The sequence below is a fragment of the Teleopsis dalmanni genome, chromosome 2, assembly GCF_002237135.1.
Source record: "Teleopsis dalmanni isolate 2A chromosome 2, ASM223713v2, whole genome shotgun sequence".
In the NCBI taxonomy this organism is placed as follows: domain Eukaryota; kingdom Metazoa; phylum Arthropoda; class Insecta; order Diptera; family Diopsidae; genus Teleopsis; species Teleopsis dalmanni.
This window is the reverse complement of record NC_051847.1, coordinates 219,428,630-219,441,651: the sequence shown is the minus strand read 5'-3', so window position 1 is coordinate 219,441,651 and position 13,022 is coordinate 219,428,630. Positions and strand designations below refer to the sequence as shown.

Here is a 13,022-nt window from a genome sequence, read left to right as displayed (position 1 = left end):
AAACTCCGAACACCAAATCCAATTCCAACTACAATTCGGAAATGTTTTGGCGCATTTCAAAGTATCTCATGCTTAGAGAGCAATTCGTGTTCTTACCTGTGGTACTATGACACTGACTTCTCGGTGTGTGACACAATTTTCGCTATTTCAATTGTTGTTGTTACTGTTGTTATTGTTGTTGTTGTCACAATACTCAAAAGCTTATGTCAAACATTAAAAACTAATTTACGCATCTTAGTAGGAAAGTACAAAGTTTTGTTGGAAATTCCGATTGAATTACATGAATCGTTACTAAGCATTTCGGGTTCGTTTAAGTGATTCCGTACTAAGGATTCACAGAAATGATTTGTTTTTAATTTGTTGCATGAATTCCCTAAGACATTGAATACCAAATTAAGCATCGCCATAGGAATTCGTAAGCAATCAGAATTTCACTGTATTTATTTAAAGTTTTTACAATAAAAAAAATATATTTGCATATTTAAGCAAATTATTAAACCAGGACTACTCTATGGCAGTATAGCGTTTTGCCAAGCGCCAAGCTCAACTTTAAAAATTCTTCAAAGAGGGCAAAAGAAAACTGGTTAACGCCCCATAGTATGTAAGAGGAACCGATATCCACAGAGATCTGAGAGTGGATTCAGTTGAAAAATACATTAAAGATCGTGCTTTGAAACTGTTCAATACAATTGACAGTCACAATAATCCAACACTCAGTATCCTAAAAATACAGCGAAATTTGATAAACACAGGCAGATACAAAGACATCAGATCCATCATGTTATAAAGCCCCGCATTTAGTGTGACTTAAAACTGTCCACAGATAAAATAGAGTAAAGGTGCTGATTCACCAACTCAGACATCTGAATATCAATCTAATATTTTTCACTGACTAAATGTCGAAGAAAATGTATATTACGTTAAGTCAGTTTTTAGGCTATTCCTGTATTTTTGCTGAGATAAAAATAAAAATTAAATTTTAATATTTCTAATTGCGTTATAAATATACGCTACTAAGTTTGCAGTATATGATACTCTTATTGACTTATACAGATAAAATTATTTTTATGGTATGTTATTTCTATTTATTTATTTTTTTTTGTTACATAAATCCTTATCTACTTTCTTATCAAAATTCAACACTAGACATGTGACATGCGACACATGTCTGATGAAAGTTGTGCCATATTACAATATGATTCGTTTATCAATCGCTGAACGCGCTGAAATCATGAAAATTTAATTCAAACTGATGATAGTAGTCTAAGCAGATTTCGCATCGAATATCTTTTCTAATGGGACTGATATACAATTCGTATTGTCTTTACTGATAACCACATTTTTCGGATTGTATATATGCTAACACAAAAATTGTCTCATCTGGGATGTTTACATCTAAAATTCATTAGTAATTGTCTTATGACTTTTGCAATCACAAAAAACCCACTATGGTATGGCATTTAATATGGTAGAGGTACAATACGCCGTTACTTATTTGACAATGTCAAAAATTTGTCATAAACCATTACTCTTGATTGCTATGATCGATACAGTAACATGATTTGAAATTGAAGATATAATTATAGAAGATAAGTAGTATAAAGAAGACGATTTCATTAGTCTCAAAACGCCTTGTTTTGGATTTATTGTGTAAGAATTGTTCAGAACTTGTTATTTCATGATTTGTAAGATAAGTAAACCAGAAAAACCATGCAATTTGTAAGCGCTTGCTTTTTTTATGGGGTGGCTGGGTGGATGGCGTTTATGCGGATAGTCTTCAAACTGCAGAGGCTTTGAAAATGAATATGTGTCAAGCTAAGGTCGAGCTATTTCCAGTTGTACGTTAACTAGTTATCAAAAAGTATACAGAATTATGAAATACTTTGTGAAATACATCATCATTGAAATGTGTTATTAGCAAACCCCGAACAATATATTGGAAAAATATTTGTTTGAAAACTTGATCACTACATAAAACTTTTAGCTCTACAGATTCGAAACAAACCTTAGTTATTTTCGTTTTTTTAAGCCTTGTTCGTTAATCTTAACTTTTCTCGCCAGCCTACTAATTCATTATAGAAGAGACAACCCTGTACTCGTATCAATAATAAAATATGTATTTTTATTTGATTAATCTCTCAACGGGGAGTCATGTGTATACTATACTGACTATAGATTGAAATTAAAACTTTGTTATAATAGTTTTTTGAAGTTTTTTGTTCGCCAGCTACTAATTCGCTATAGAAGAGACAGCCCTGTACTCGTATCAATAATAACATAATTATATATATATCTGATTAATCTCCCAACAGGAAGTCATGTATATACTATACTAACTATAGATTACAATTAGAACTTTGTTATATTAGTTTTTTAGTTTTTTTTTCGCCAACTTACTAATTCACTATAGAAGAAACAGCCTTGTACTTGTAAATTAACAAAATATGAATATATGTATTTTTATCTGATTAAACTCTCAACAGGGATTCATGTGTATTTCTTACTCATATGCATATCTTTAAAAATTATAAAAGCGGAAACAAAACAACAATCTACAATCTATTGAAAACAATTTCTTTACAAATTATTAGGAGTAAACAATTTGTGTTATTTATTATATCAAATATTTAATTCGATAAGAATGAAAGTAAATTATGCACTTAAATTTATTTATTCCATTTAGTGCTTAACTTTTTTATTATATAAAATTATATTCAGTAACTATCAGCGATAATGCTCACGTACGGATTTATACGCTCCCAAATGCATATTTTTCCTTATCTTATATGTTTTTATTTTTTCTTTAATTTTATTTTATTTTTTTTGATTTTTTTCAGTGTTTTTTTTTTGACTATATAACATTTTGCTGAACATTTTGTGATTGTTAGTATGTGTATCTGTGCATTTTTGCATAACGCTTTGATGTTGAAATATTATACTACGAGCGAGAACGTGCAACTTAAGTTCCATTTTCGAGCTGGAAAAAATTACGTACGTTGTAAAGTTTTTTACGATTTTTTTATATGCACACAAACTTAGATACTCCGCACTAATTCATAGTGGGAAAATAAAGGGAAATAAAAGTATTTACGTACTTTGCTATAAAATGTTGCTAAAATACCGACTGAAACCTGATGTTGATAATGCAACTGCAACAAGATAATATTTTTCTTTTATGTGTCACAAATAAAGCTGAAGTTGAGTACAAATGCGAGTATATGCTGCGCTGCTGCTGTACGTCGTAGGGTGTGCGGTGGGGTATGCGGTACGGTATGCGGTAGGATTGAATAAAAAATTTGGATTTATTTGTTAAAATATACAACGAAATTTCTACCTAATCTGAACATGCAGCGAAGGATTAAAGCACAAAAGAAAAGTTTAAAGTTTGTTCATAAATTGCGGTATTATGAATATATAACACAATATCCTCACTTTATGGTGCATCGTATATTATGTTGGGTAAACCGAGTACATATGCATATATTTCATATTATGAATTTTAATAGATATTCACTATTTTACATTATCATCCAAAAGTTTCGATTATGAAAACACAATTAAAATTTTTTTCTCTTAAAAATTTACTAAATATTTAAATAATGGATATTATTTGTATGCCAACATAAAAATCTTTTAATTTTTAATACAAAAGTGTAGAGAATACAAGAACTTAACATTTGCTTGCAGTCGCAGTGCATTTTAGCTTCTAATAATGGCTAAAGTATGACGATATGAAAAGATACTCATAAATCCAGTAAAACATTTTAATGTTTTTTTTAAACTGAAGTCCTACAACCAATTTTAGAACCTTATGTCAATTACAAATCTGAAGGATATAATATATCTTTATGTACCTATCCAGAAAGCGTTTTTCGAATATAGGTTCCCAATTCTTAAAATCCACTACATATGTACTAACGCTATTGCTTTCTTTTAAGTGGTTTTCCTGGTTACTACCGAAATTGTGACTCAGTAGAGCAACAGAAATATGTTGCCTCTTCTACTCTGCCATTACCTAGAATTCTTCCGACAAATGTTTTCACTTTCTTTAATGTGTAACCAACATACGCAAACAATACGTTAAAGACATTGCTTGTTTATTGTGGTTTTCCGGTCAAAAATATTATTATCTCTACCCGAAATTTCTTTAAACATGATATCAAATTTTTAGTGGTATCACAGCGGGTCAATATCTTTGGGTTTAAATCAGACTTATGGCAGTATATCTATGCCATTTCTTCCAAATAATTAGATTTATTTCTCATTTTAGACAACGATTATAATCTAATCCTTGTCACTGCTATAAAAGGAGTTAAGAAGCTCCATAATAATATCGTAATTACATTCATTTTTAAATACATATACAATACATTTGGACTAATATATAAATTTAAAGTAATAAAAATAAAAACTTTTCCCAAATTAAAAGTTAAAAATAAATATCTCTGTATAAAATTGGCCATGACTCATGACCCTATCATCCAGTGTTATCAATACTACATATTACAAGATGATTTTAATTAAATAAAATAAATTCAATAGTAATAAAACTTTAAAAGAATTTTTCATAGTATTTTCAAAATATTGAAATAATATTTTTTTTTTCATTAAAGTATCTTTATTATCTTCAAAAGAACGAATATTGCAACCGAATACATACAATTGAGTCAGTGGCAACGAAACTTGAATGCACCAAATTCGTTTTAAAATCCCGACATGAATTTCATTTCATTCTCCACACTGTGGAATGATTTAATATATGCACGTCTGTAAACCAGACCCAGTAAACCTCAATAAATGACCGCTCGCGTACATTTGTACATTTGTGTGCGGTTTACTTCTGAGGTTTTCCGCGTTTGTGAACCTTTGATAAATTTAATTTTTCCCAGTACAACATAAATCTCGTCGAATGCACAAGGGCAAGTCGAATGACTCAGATAACGATTATTCCTTGTAAACTCGTATAATCATCATCACATATAATAATCGTAACAGTGATGTATAAGTGCAATTTTGCATAAATGAGATATGCAATACTAATGAGCATTTCACTCCGGAAAGTAAAGATACTTATTTGAAATTAAAGTGAAGTTATAGATCAACTAACATAAACACATTTTTATAAATAGTTGTTAAGTGTACCAAATATAATGGCAATGGTTGTTAGATTTTGAATTACAATTTAGAAACTAAAATTGAACTGAAACTATTCCAATAAATACATTAAATATATTTTAAGTAATTCTTCTCTTATAATCTCACTTACTTTATACTATGATTATAATTACACTTATAAAAGCTCTTTAGCATATTTTTAGAAGGATCTAATCCTAAAAGTGTAAAAACTGAGTTGCTATATGTTAAGTTGAATTGAATATATTATTTTAATATAATGATTTCACTAAGACCAGTTGGCCCATATGTGGATTTGGAAAATGTGATGAAATCTAACATGCCTTTCAAGGCAACGTCTTGCAACTAATGAACCTTTCCAGAAATTTAGTGTATGTTTAGTCCATTGAATTTGCTATTTATCACTGTTTTCAATTAAACACTTATCTTAAGTACCATATATGTATGTTATAAAGTATATGTATATATAAATTAAACTTTCCACAAATGTTAAACGAAAATTACATTAGAGAAGTATAAAGGCATTAATCCAAAAATGTATACTAAAATCATTTTACAAAATGATGAAATGCAGAAAATATTATTTTTGAAAATTGAATAACTTCAGGAGTTCAATTGATTTGCCTGCACAAATACTTCAACACTTGATTTGCTGCAAAACTTTTTTTGACTTTATTTGCTCCACAAATAATTTAAGTTCGTTTTCAAATTCAAATTGCAGTTTATTTCACTTTGCAGTTACACAAGTTACACAAATATTAAATTTTCGAAAATGTCCAACAAAGAAGAGGAGAAGAAGATTTGCCCTGATTTTCCTTGACTTAACTTAGATTATTATACCAATTCATTTCTATAGTCCAAAGAGATTATTATATAAACTAAGTGCTTTTTAGTCATTTAACTTAAATAAAATAAGATTAATTAAAAATCTTCGTTCCTAACTTCTTACCATAATACGAGAACTGTGTTTAGTTCAACTTAAACCCTTTGGTTTACTAGATGAAGTTAAGGAGATCCCGAAAGTGTATTTTCGCTATCTCTGACAATCAAATGATGAAACAATCTCCTAGACATTGAATTTTCACAATGAAATTGTTCATCAAAACATACGACGGTAGCGTAGGACATCAGTCTACGAACTGTCATATATCGCAGTGAGCTTAAGTAAAACATACCGTAGAGAAATGGACGAAAGCAGTATACTCACATGGAATATATTTTCAAATTTGTTATATTACTAAGATTTCATACTCATTGCAAATAAAACTTATATTGTACATTATAATTCTATGCCCATTTGAAATTGCTATCGCTGAATCCCCTCCTGTACAATATATAACTTATATATATTTTTATACAATATAAAACTTTTATTTACATATGAAATTTGTATTTTGCAGAGTCATGAAATTCACAATTTGGAAACTTATACACAGTACAAAGTTACTGTACAGGTTTTCAATCCTGAGGGGTTGGGACCTGAAACAACAATTCTAGTCATGACTGATGAAGGAGGTAAGTTATGTTAAGCAATTTAAATATATTTTCCTAACACATAAAGCTAAACCCTGACAAATTGATGCTCATGAGACAAAAATAATATTAACCTTTCATTACTAACTTACGCATTTCTTCTAATGAAGTTGACATTGAACCTTAAGTCAGAGCCCAAAAAGAAATCGTAATAACATATTTGCGGAAAAAAATATTAGAAAATAAGAAACTAAAAATATGTAAAACTAATCCATTACCATTCAAAATGCCTCAAAGACTTTTTACAATCTATTATCCTTACATCAAAATAAACAAAAACAACAACTCTAAAGTTTTTGTATATTTCAATATATTATATTTAGACATTTCTCTTTTCTTTATGCATATATAATACAAATATATGTATATATATATTATATATATATATATATATATATATATATATATATCCCTTACAAGACAAAATATTCGTACCCCATTTTTTGGTATCGTCGTCTTGAATTCATTACAAAAGAAATCAAATGAAACCTTAAAAAAGCCTGAAAGTAAGACAAGCAGACGCACAAACGGACATACAGACACACGGACTGACAGACAGACAAGCAAAGTTAAATGTCAAAATGTTAAAGCGCAAAGGATACAATCAACGAGTTTCACGTGACATGCACGTACAAATGTTTTCATATCAATGATCGGCTTGAAAGGCAATGCGGTGATGGGTTAAATTGAAGACCTTTTTTCCTGCGAAATACACGCTTCCTGCCCATCTAACAACAAATAACAATAGTTATTGCTGCTATTGTCATTATTGTTGTTGTTGCTGCTGTTACTGTTGTTAACAGATTAACTTGAGGGCATACAATACTTAAGCTACTGTGAGGAATTAAGTTGGAAACTTTTCGAAATAAGGAAAAAGTTTTCATTGCTTTAAGGACTTCATTTAAAAGTGCCTAACAATAAAGTGTATTTCAAGGTGAAGTACTTTAAATTCTCACAATGCTATCTTTTAGTAAGCTTTATGTACAATGTCTAAGTATGTTTAGTATTAGGTTTCATAATTTTCACCACAGGCGGTTCCACTGCGGTGCTCCATAGAGTATAAGGTTTCGCTTTTCTTTGCCAGCGCAGTACAAATACAACAAAATAATTTCGCATTGAAAACAAACTTTTTAACAGGACGACAGGAGTAAATGGTAATAGTGCTATTAGGATATATGCATAATGATTTTAATTGAATTTTTTTAGTAAATACTTAAAAAATATTTAAATACTTTGAAATATTTATAGAAAGTGTTTTATAAAATGGAGTATCTGCGAAATTATTTTAAAAGAACAATTTCATCTCTTATAGATAATAGTTCGACATCACAAATTGTGATGAATTTTCAATATTTCTTAGTTATAGAAGACAGAATTGCACCAGTACAACGAGTTATAGATACAAACATGCCACTAACCACAAGAAAAAAACGAACTAGTGAAAAAGTTAAAAAAATCTACAAAAATTTTAAATAATATCCTCTTTAACTCATCCATGTAAGTGAGTTTTAATAAAACTTTACGAAAAAAGTTGAAGAAAACTTGAGGCTAAGTCAGCGCTTCTGTCAAATATATTGTGATATAATTGAAAATCGAATGTAGACACAGAAACTATTTAAAGCTTCATATAAACTCATAGTTCTCTCATAGGTTGGTACTATAAATCAGTCACACTTTTAAAGAAACAAGAAATAGTTCTCTAACAGAGGTTTAGGTAACTCCCTAACCTTTTCGTAGAACCCTACTATTATGCATAATTATCTGCACCATGATGAAATATTGGTGCCAAGTCCCAGTGAGAACTATAACAGATTGTTAATAATCTCTCATTAAAAGTAAAAAATACAGCAGTACAAGAAAGTACTTATATTCTTTATTGTTCATATTTAAAATAGAAAAAAAATTAGAAAGTATCTAAAAGTGCTTTAGCTGCCGAACTTATTTTAGCATTTCCATCAGTTTGAGATAAGTTTGCAAAGCCACGAATTCTTTCAGTAAGGAACTCATCAGCAATAATCTTTTCACGAATTGATGTTGTTGTTAAATTTCCAAGTGCTTGTATACCATGATAGCAGGCCTCTAAATCAGTACTCCATTCAAAAAAGTCAGAAAGACCCTCAGTAATAAATTTAGACGATTCAGTAGTTGTTAAGTCATTTGTCTGGGTTATGGACAAATTCAAGTAAAAGACCGCAAGTGCAATTTGCAAATTGGAACTGCCATCTCTTATGTCCTTAAGTAGCGGCAGCAAGTTATGTAAACGTTGCCTGATGTGAACCTGTCCATTGTTGTGACGTAGCATATTAGCCAAAGAACGTAGAATCATTAGTTGGTTTGCGTCATTTGTTTTTAAGAGTGGTAACATTTTATCCATTAAGTGATGGTTTTCAAAAATTGTAAAAGCCTCCTCTTCTTGAACCACCAAACGTATTATATCGAGAACAGGAAATATCTTGTCATTTGGCCATTCCAACAAAAGATTTAGCGCCATAACGATATTCTCATCTGCTGCAGTTGGACATTCTGCCATTAAATTAGCCAACTCCAAAACTGTTTGGGATACCTTATATTCATTCGGCATCGTACTATTAAATTCTTCTAGTTTCTTTTTGACTTTATCTGCATCACATTTATGAAATACTATGTATTTGTTAATAGGAAAATGCTTCTCAATATTGGTATCAGACAATGATGCAACAGAACTGTTGATACTACCAAGTAATGAATCAGGCAAATAACGTGTGCTACCAGACAAAGAGCTTTGAAAACTGCTCTCACCAATTGATGGAACGTTACCACTCGAGTTTTTAATCACAAAATTTGCTACCCGATCCAAATATGTCTGTGGTAAGTTATGAAGATTCAAAAAAACTTGCGCAGCAATCCATGGATTCTCTTCACGGTTATAGGGCAACTTTATTTCTGGCAGCGAATCTGAAATGTTAATAGAAAAAACATAGTCGTATTCTTTACCTTCGTAAAGTATTTTGCCAAATGTACTCTCACTTCCACCAGAAGCGCCTATTACATCGCCAACTAGCTTCCATACATCAGCTTGCCAATTGTAACACTTAACTGAACCATCAGAATAACTTACCAGTAAACTCTCACCATCCTTTTTTCCACTTACCAACAAAGCTTCTGGGCCTGGAAGCTCAGAAATGTTGAGAGTTCCAATTGTTTCATTCATTTGCAGTTTCCTGGCGTTAATTGCACTATCGTAAGCTTCAAGTTTAGCTTCACTAGCGAACCGTTTAGGCTCTTTAGTAAAAACTCGTACTACACCGTCACTACAACCAGTTACAATATCGCCATTATTGAAACAAGCAACTGACCAAACTGATCCGCCAGGGTGCAGTATAGGTAAACCTAACTCTATACCTTCTGTTAGATCCCACATACGCAAACAGCTGTCTTCGCCTGAAGACACAATAATATTTGTTCCAACACCAGTATTTTGTGCAATAGAATAAATGTAATCAGTATGACCATTTAGCTTTCCAACGCATTTACCACTTTCGTCCCACAAACGTATAACAGAATCGTTACCAGCAGATACTAGAAAATTGCTTGGCAAGACCTCTAGTCCACGTATGCAATCAGTATGACCAGAAAGTGTACGTATTTTTTCACCCTTATCGTTCCAAATAAAAATTTTTTTATCAGCTGAGCCAGTTACATATTGACTTACTGTGGGCATTGCGTCTACTGCCCATACAGCTGCTGTATGTCCAATTAATTTAAGAAATGTAGCAACTCCTTCTCGATTAATTTTCCACACTCTTGCTGTACCATCCCAACTTCCTGTTATAAGGCTCCGACTCTCTAAGCCACTTGATATAGCACAAACATTACTCTGATGTCCTTTTAGTATTAAAATGGGAACATTACTATCTGTTTTATATATGCAAACCGTGCCATCATTACTGCCACTGCATATCCAATCCTCCTGCTTTGCATAATAAACGCAACTAACAAAGCTGACATGGTGTTCAAATGTAATCATTTCATTAAATTCATTATTCTCACATTTCCATAACTTAGTTGTCTTATCGCGAGAACCAGAGATTATAATTTCTCCATTACAACTTGTTTCACCGACTGCAACGGCACGCACATCCGTGCCATGTCCGAAAAGTTCACAACTTAATTTATAATCATCCAACGATACTGTAGACATTTCGTCAATTTTAATTACGTGAAATTCTAACAAGTATTTACGAAAATAGCTATATTTATTGATTATCTGAAAACGTAAGGAAGTACATTTTTTTTTTCAATAATGTTAAAAAAAAATTAGAAAAAGAAAAATATTATCAATATGTCAAATTAAAAACTAAATGTTTTTTAGAAGTGTCGTTATAAACACAGAGTTGTTATATGTAACCTGATGTATTATACCTAATACAGGTATGTTAACTATGAAGAATTTTGATAAAAAAAATTCGCTATATTGGGATCGTCCGAACACGTATGGACCCTGTAGTCACTACTGCAAATCTTGTACCCTCTTCCACAATAACTCTATACTTATAAATGTAATGTGGGCTTTAGAGTCCTCTGATCTTATCTCTCTCCGATAACGTTTATAGTTTTTTCTCCGCTTTTTTGGTTAGAACCTATCAACACCGTTAATTCAATAGTGAAAAATTTAGAGAAATGTTATACAATAACTGTTTAAAATACTATTATCACGCAGAAAATTTGACTTCTTAGGGAAGGATGCGGGCAAATTGAAATTACAGTACTGTATGTATGTATGTTAATGTTTTTAAAATCTTTGAGATATTAAGACAGATACAGATTATTTCATATTTGGTGTTATTAGCTATAACTAACATCTAACTAGTAAAGCCTGTTATAATTAATTATAACTCTGTTGTAATTTCTTTAATCAACTCTGAACGGCAAGGTGGGTTCTACGATGAGACATGAAATAAAATAATTGGATGAAAGGGCAGTAAGAAATCATTTGACCCGTTCTACGTTTAGGATAACAAAATATTCAATTATTCCTGCAAAGTAAATATAAGGTGAAGTATAAGATTCAATTTCGTCGACATCTTATTATCAAATCAAAAATCTTATATCTCAGCTATGCAAAGTATTTGGTGATCGGATTAAACTTGTGTTGTGTGTGTTGTTATGCTGTTTTGATTTGCGTTGTGCAGTTAAAATTTCATTTTTTCGCTAGACCTATGACAACTAAGTCAGTCTTTAGCTGTATAGTCGGCTACCAAACTATAAGTACCGCTCTTGAAGTATGATTTTATATTTTTACATAAATGTATGTATTTGTTTTATTAGGCACATATATACTGGTTTCTTTTCATATAAAACCGCCACTGGAATAAGTTATAAAAAATTCAACACTTTTTTTTTACACCTTCCCTACTCTAGTAAACGCTAAATCAAATATAATCACGAAACAGATTTAAATTCCATTTGAACTGAAACAATTAAAATGAAAATATTTTATGTAAGGTAATCGTGATTCTACACTAGCAACAGCCATCCAAAATCCTTTAAAAGCATTGGTACAAACTTCTCGCTCATAATCAAACTCTAAGTCACTTATGAATTCATATGCTTTCCACTTGCGAGTATTTGTTGTAGTTACATTTCTGAAGATATTGCTTTTAGCAGCGTTAAGCTCATAAGTGGGTTTATTAAGATTTGTGAAGAATTTCCGAACAATGCAGCTGGCGGTACTCATGACGGGCTGGGGCGCCCACCTAAAAACACTCACAGAAAGCAATGCAGCGGCATTCGGAATTGTTTTGGTATCGTACTCGGCTCATTCAAATTCGTTTGCTAATAAATATTTCGAGAAGGCTTTTTAGGCTTTTTAGGCTTTTACCACACTGACAAACCACTTCAGGAACAATTCCAAATTGAAAGCAGGTGTTGAACCTTAAGTTGTATTTCGGCAGTATTTTCCGCGTGGAAGTTGAATGAGTGCCGCCCCCGGGCACAGAGTTCCAAATTGTACTTAATAAAGTTGGAAATTAGCGTGCCGACAATTGTTGTTGGCTGAGTGTGATATTCTTTTATTTGAATGAAGAGAAAAGAATCACTGTGAAAAGTATTTACGCAATTCGCAATTGTTTTCCATTTATTTACTTGTTTGTGTTGTTTCGTTGTTGTTGGCTATAAGCTGTTAAGTTCAAAAATTCAGCGGATTATTGTAATGAGTTTTTGTTTTTCGTTATAATTTCAGATATCAAAGCAAACAGTACACCCAAGTGCATTAAGACGGGAAAATTTTAACTCGTGAATTGAATGGCGGTTTCTGCAACTGCGAAATAAAATCACAAATCCCTTAAGCATTCCCGCTGCACTTCTTACAATGCGCA

At 31.3% G+C, this 13,022-nt stretch overlaps 1 protein-coding gene across 1 annotated transcript in view; it reads left to right on the top strand.

The window, feature by feature from the left end:
* LOC119676774 (tyrosine-protein phosphatase 99A-like) overlaps window positions 1–13,022 on the top strand; it is a gene marked incomplete at its 5' end in the record, with an annotated part of 569,905 nt that overhangs the window by 15,120 nt on the left and 541,763 nt on the right. Inside the window, one exon of the mRNA XM_038088031.1 lies at window positions 6,534–6,648. Within this exon, the coding sequence (XP_037943959.1) occupies window positions 6,534–6,648 (115 nt within the window). The remainder of the gene's footprint in view (window positions 1–6,533; window positions 6,649–13,022) is intronic.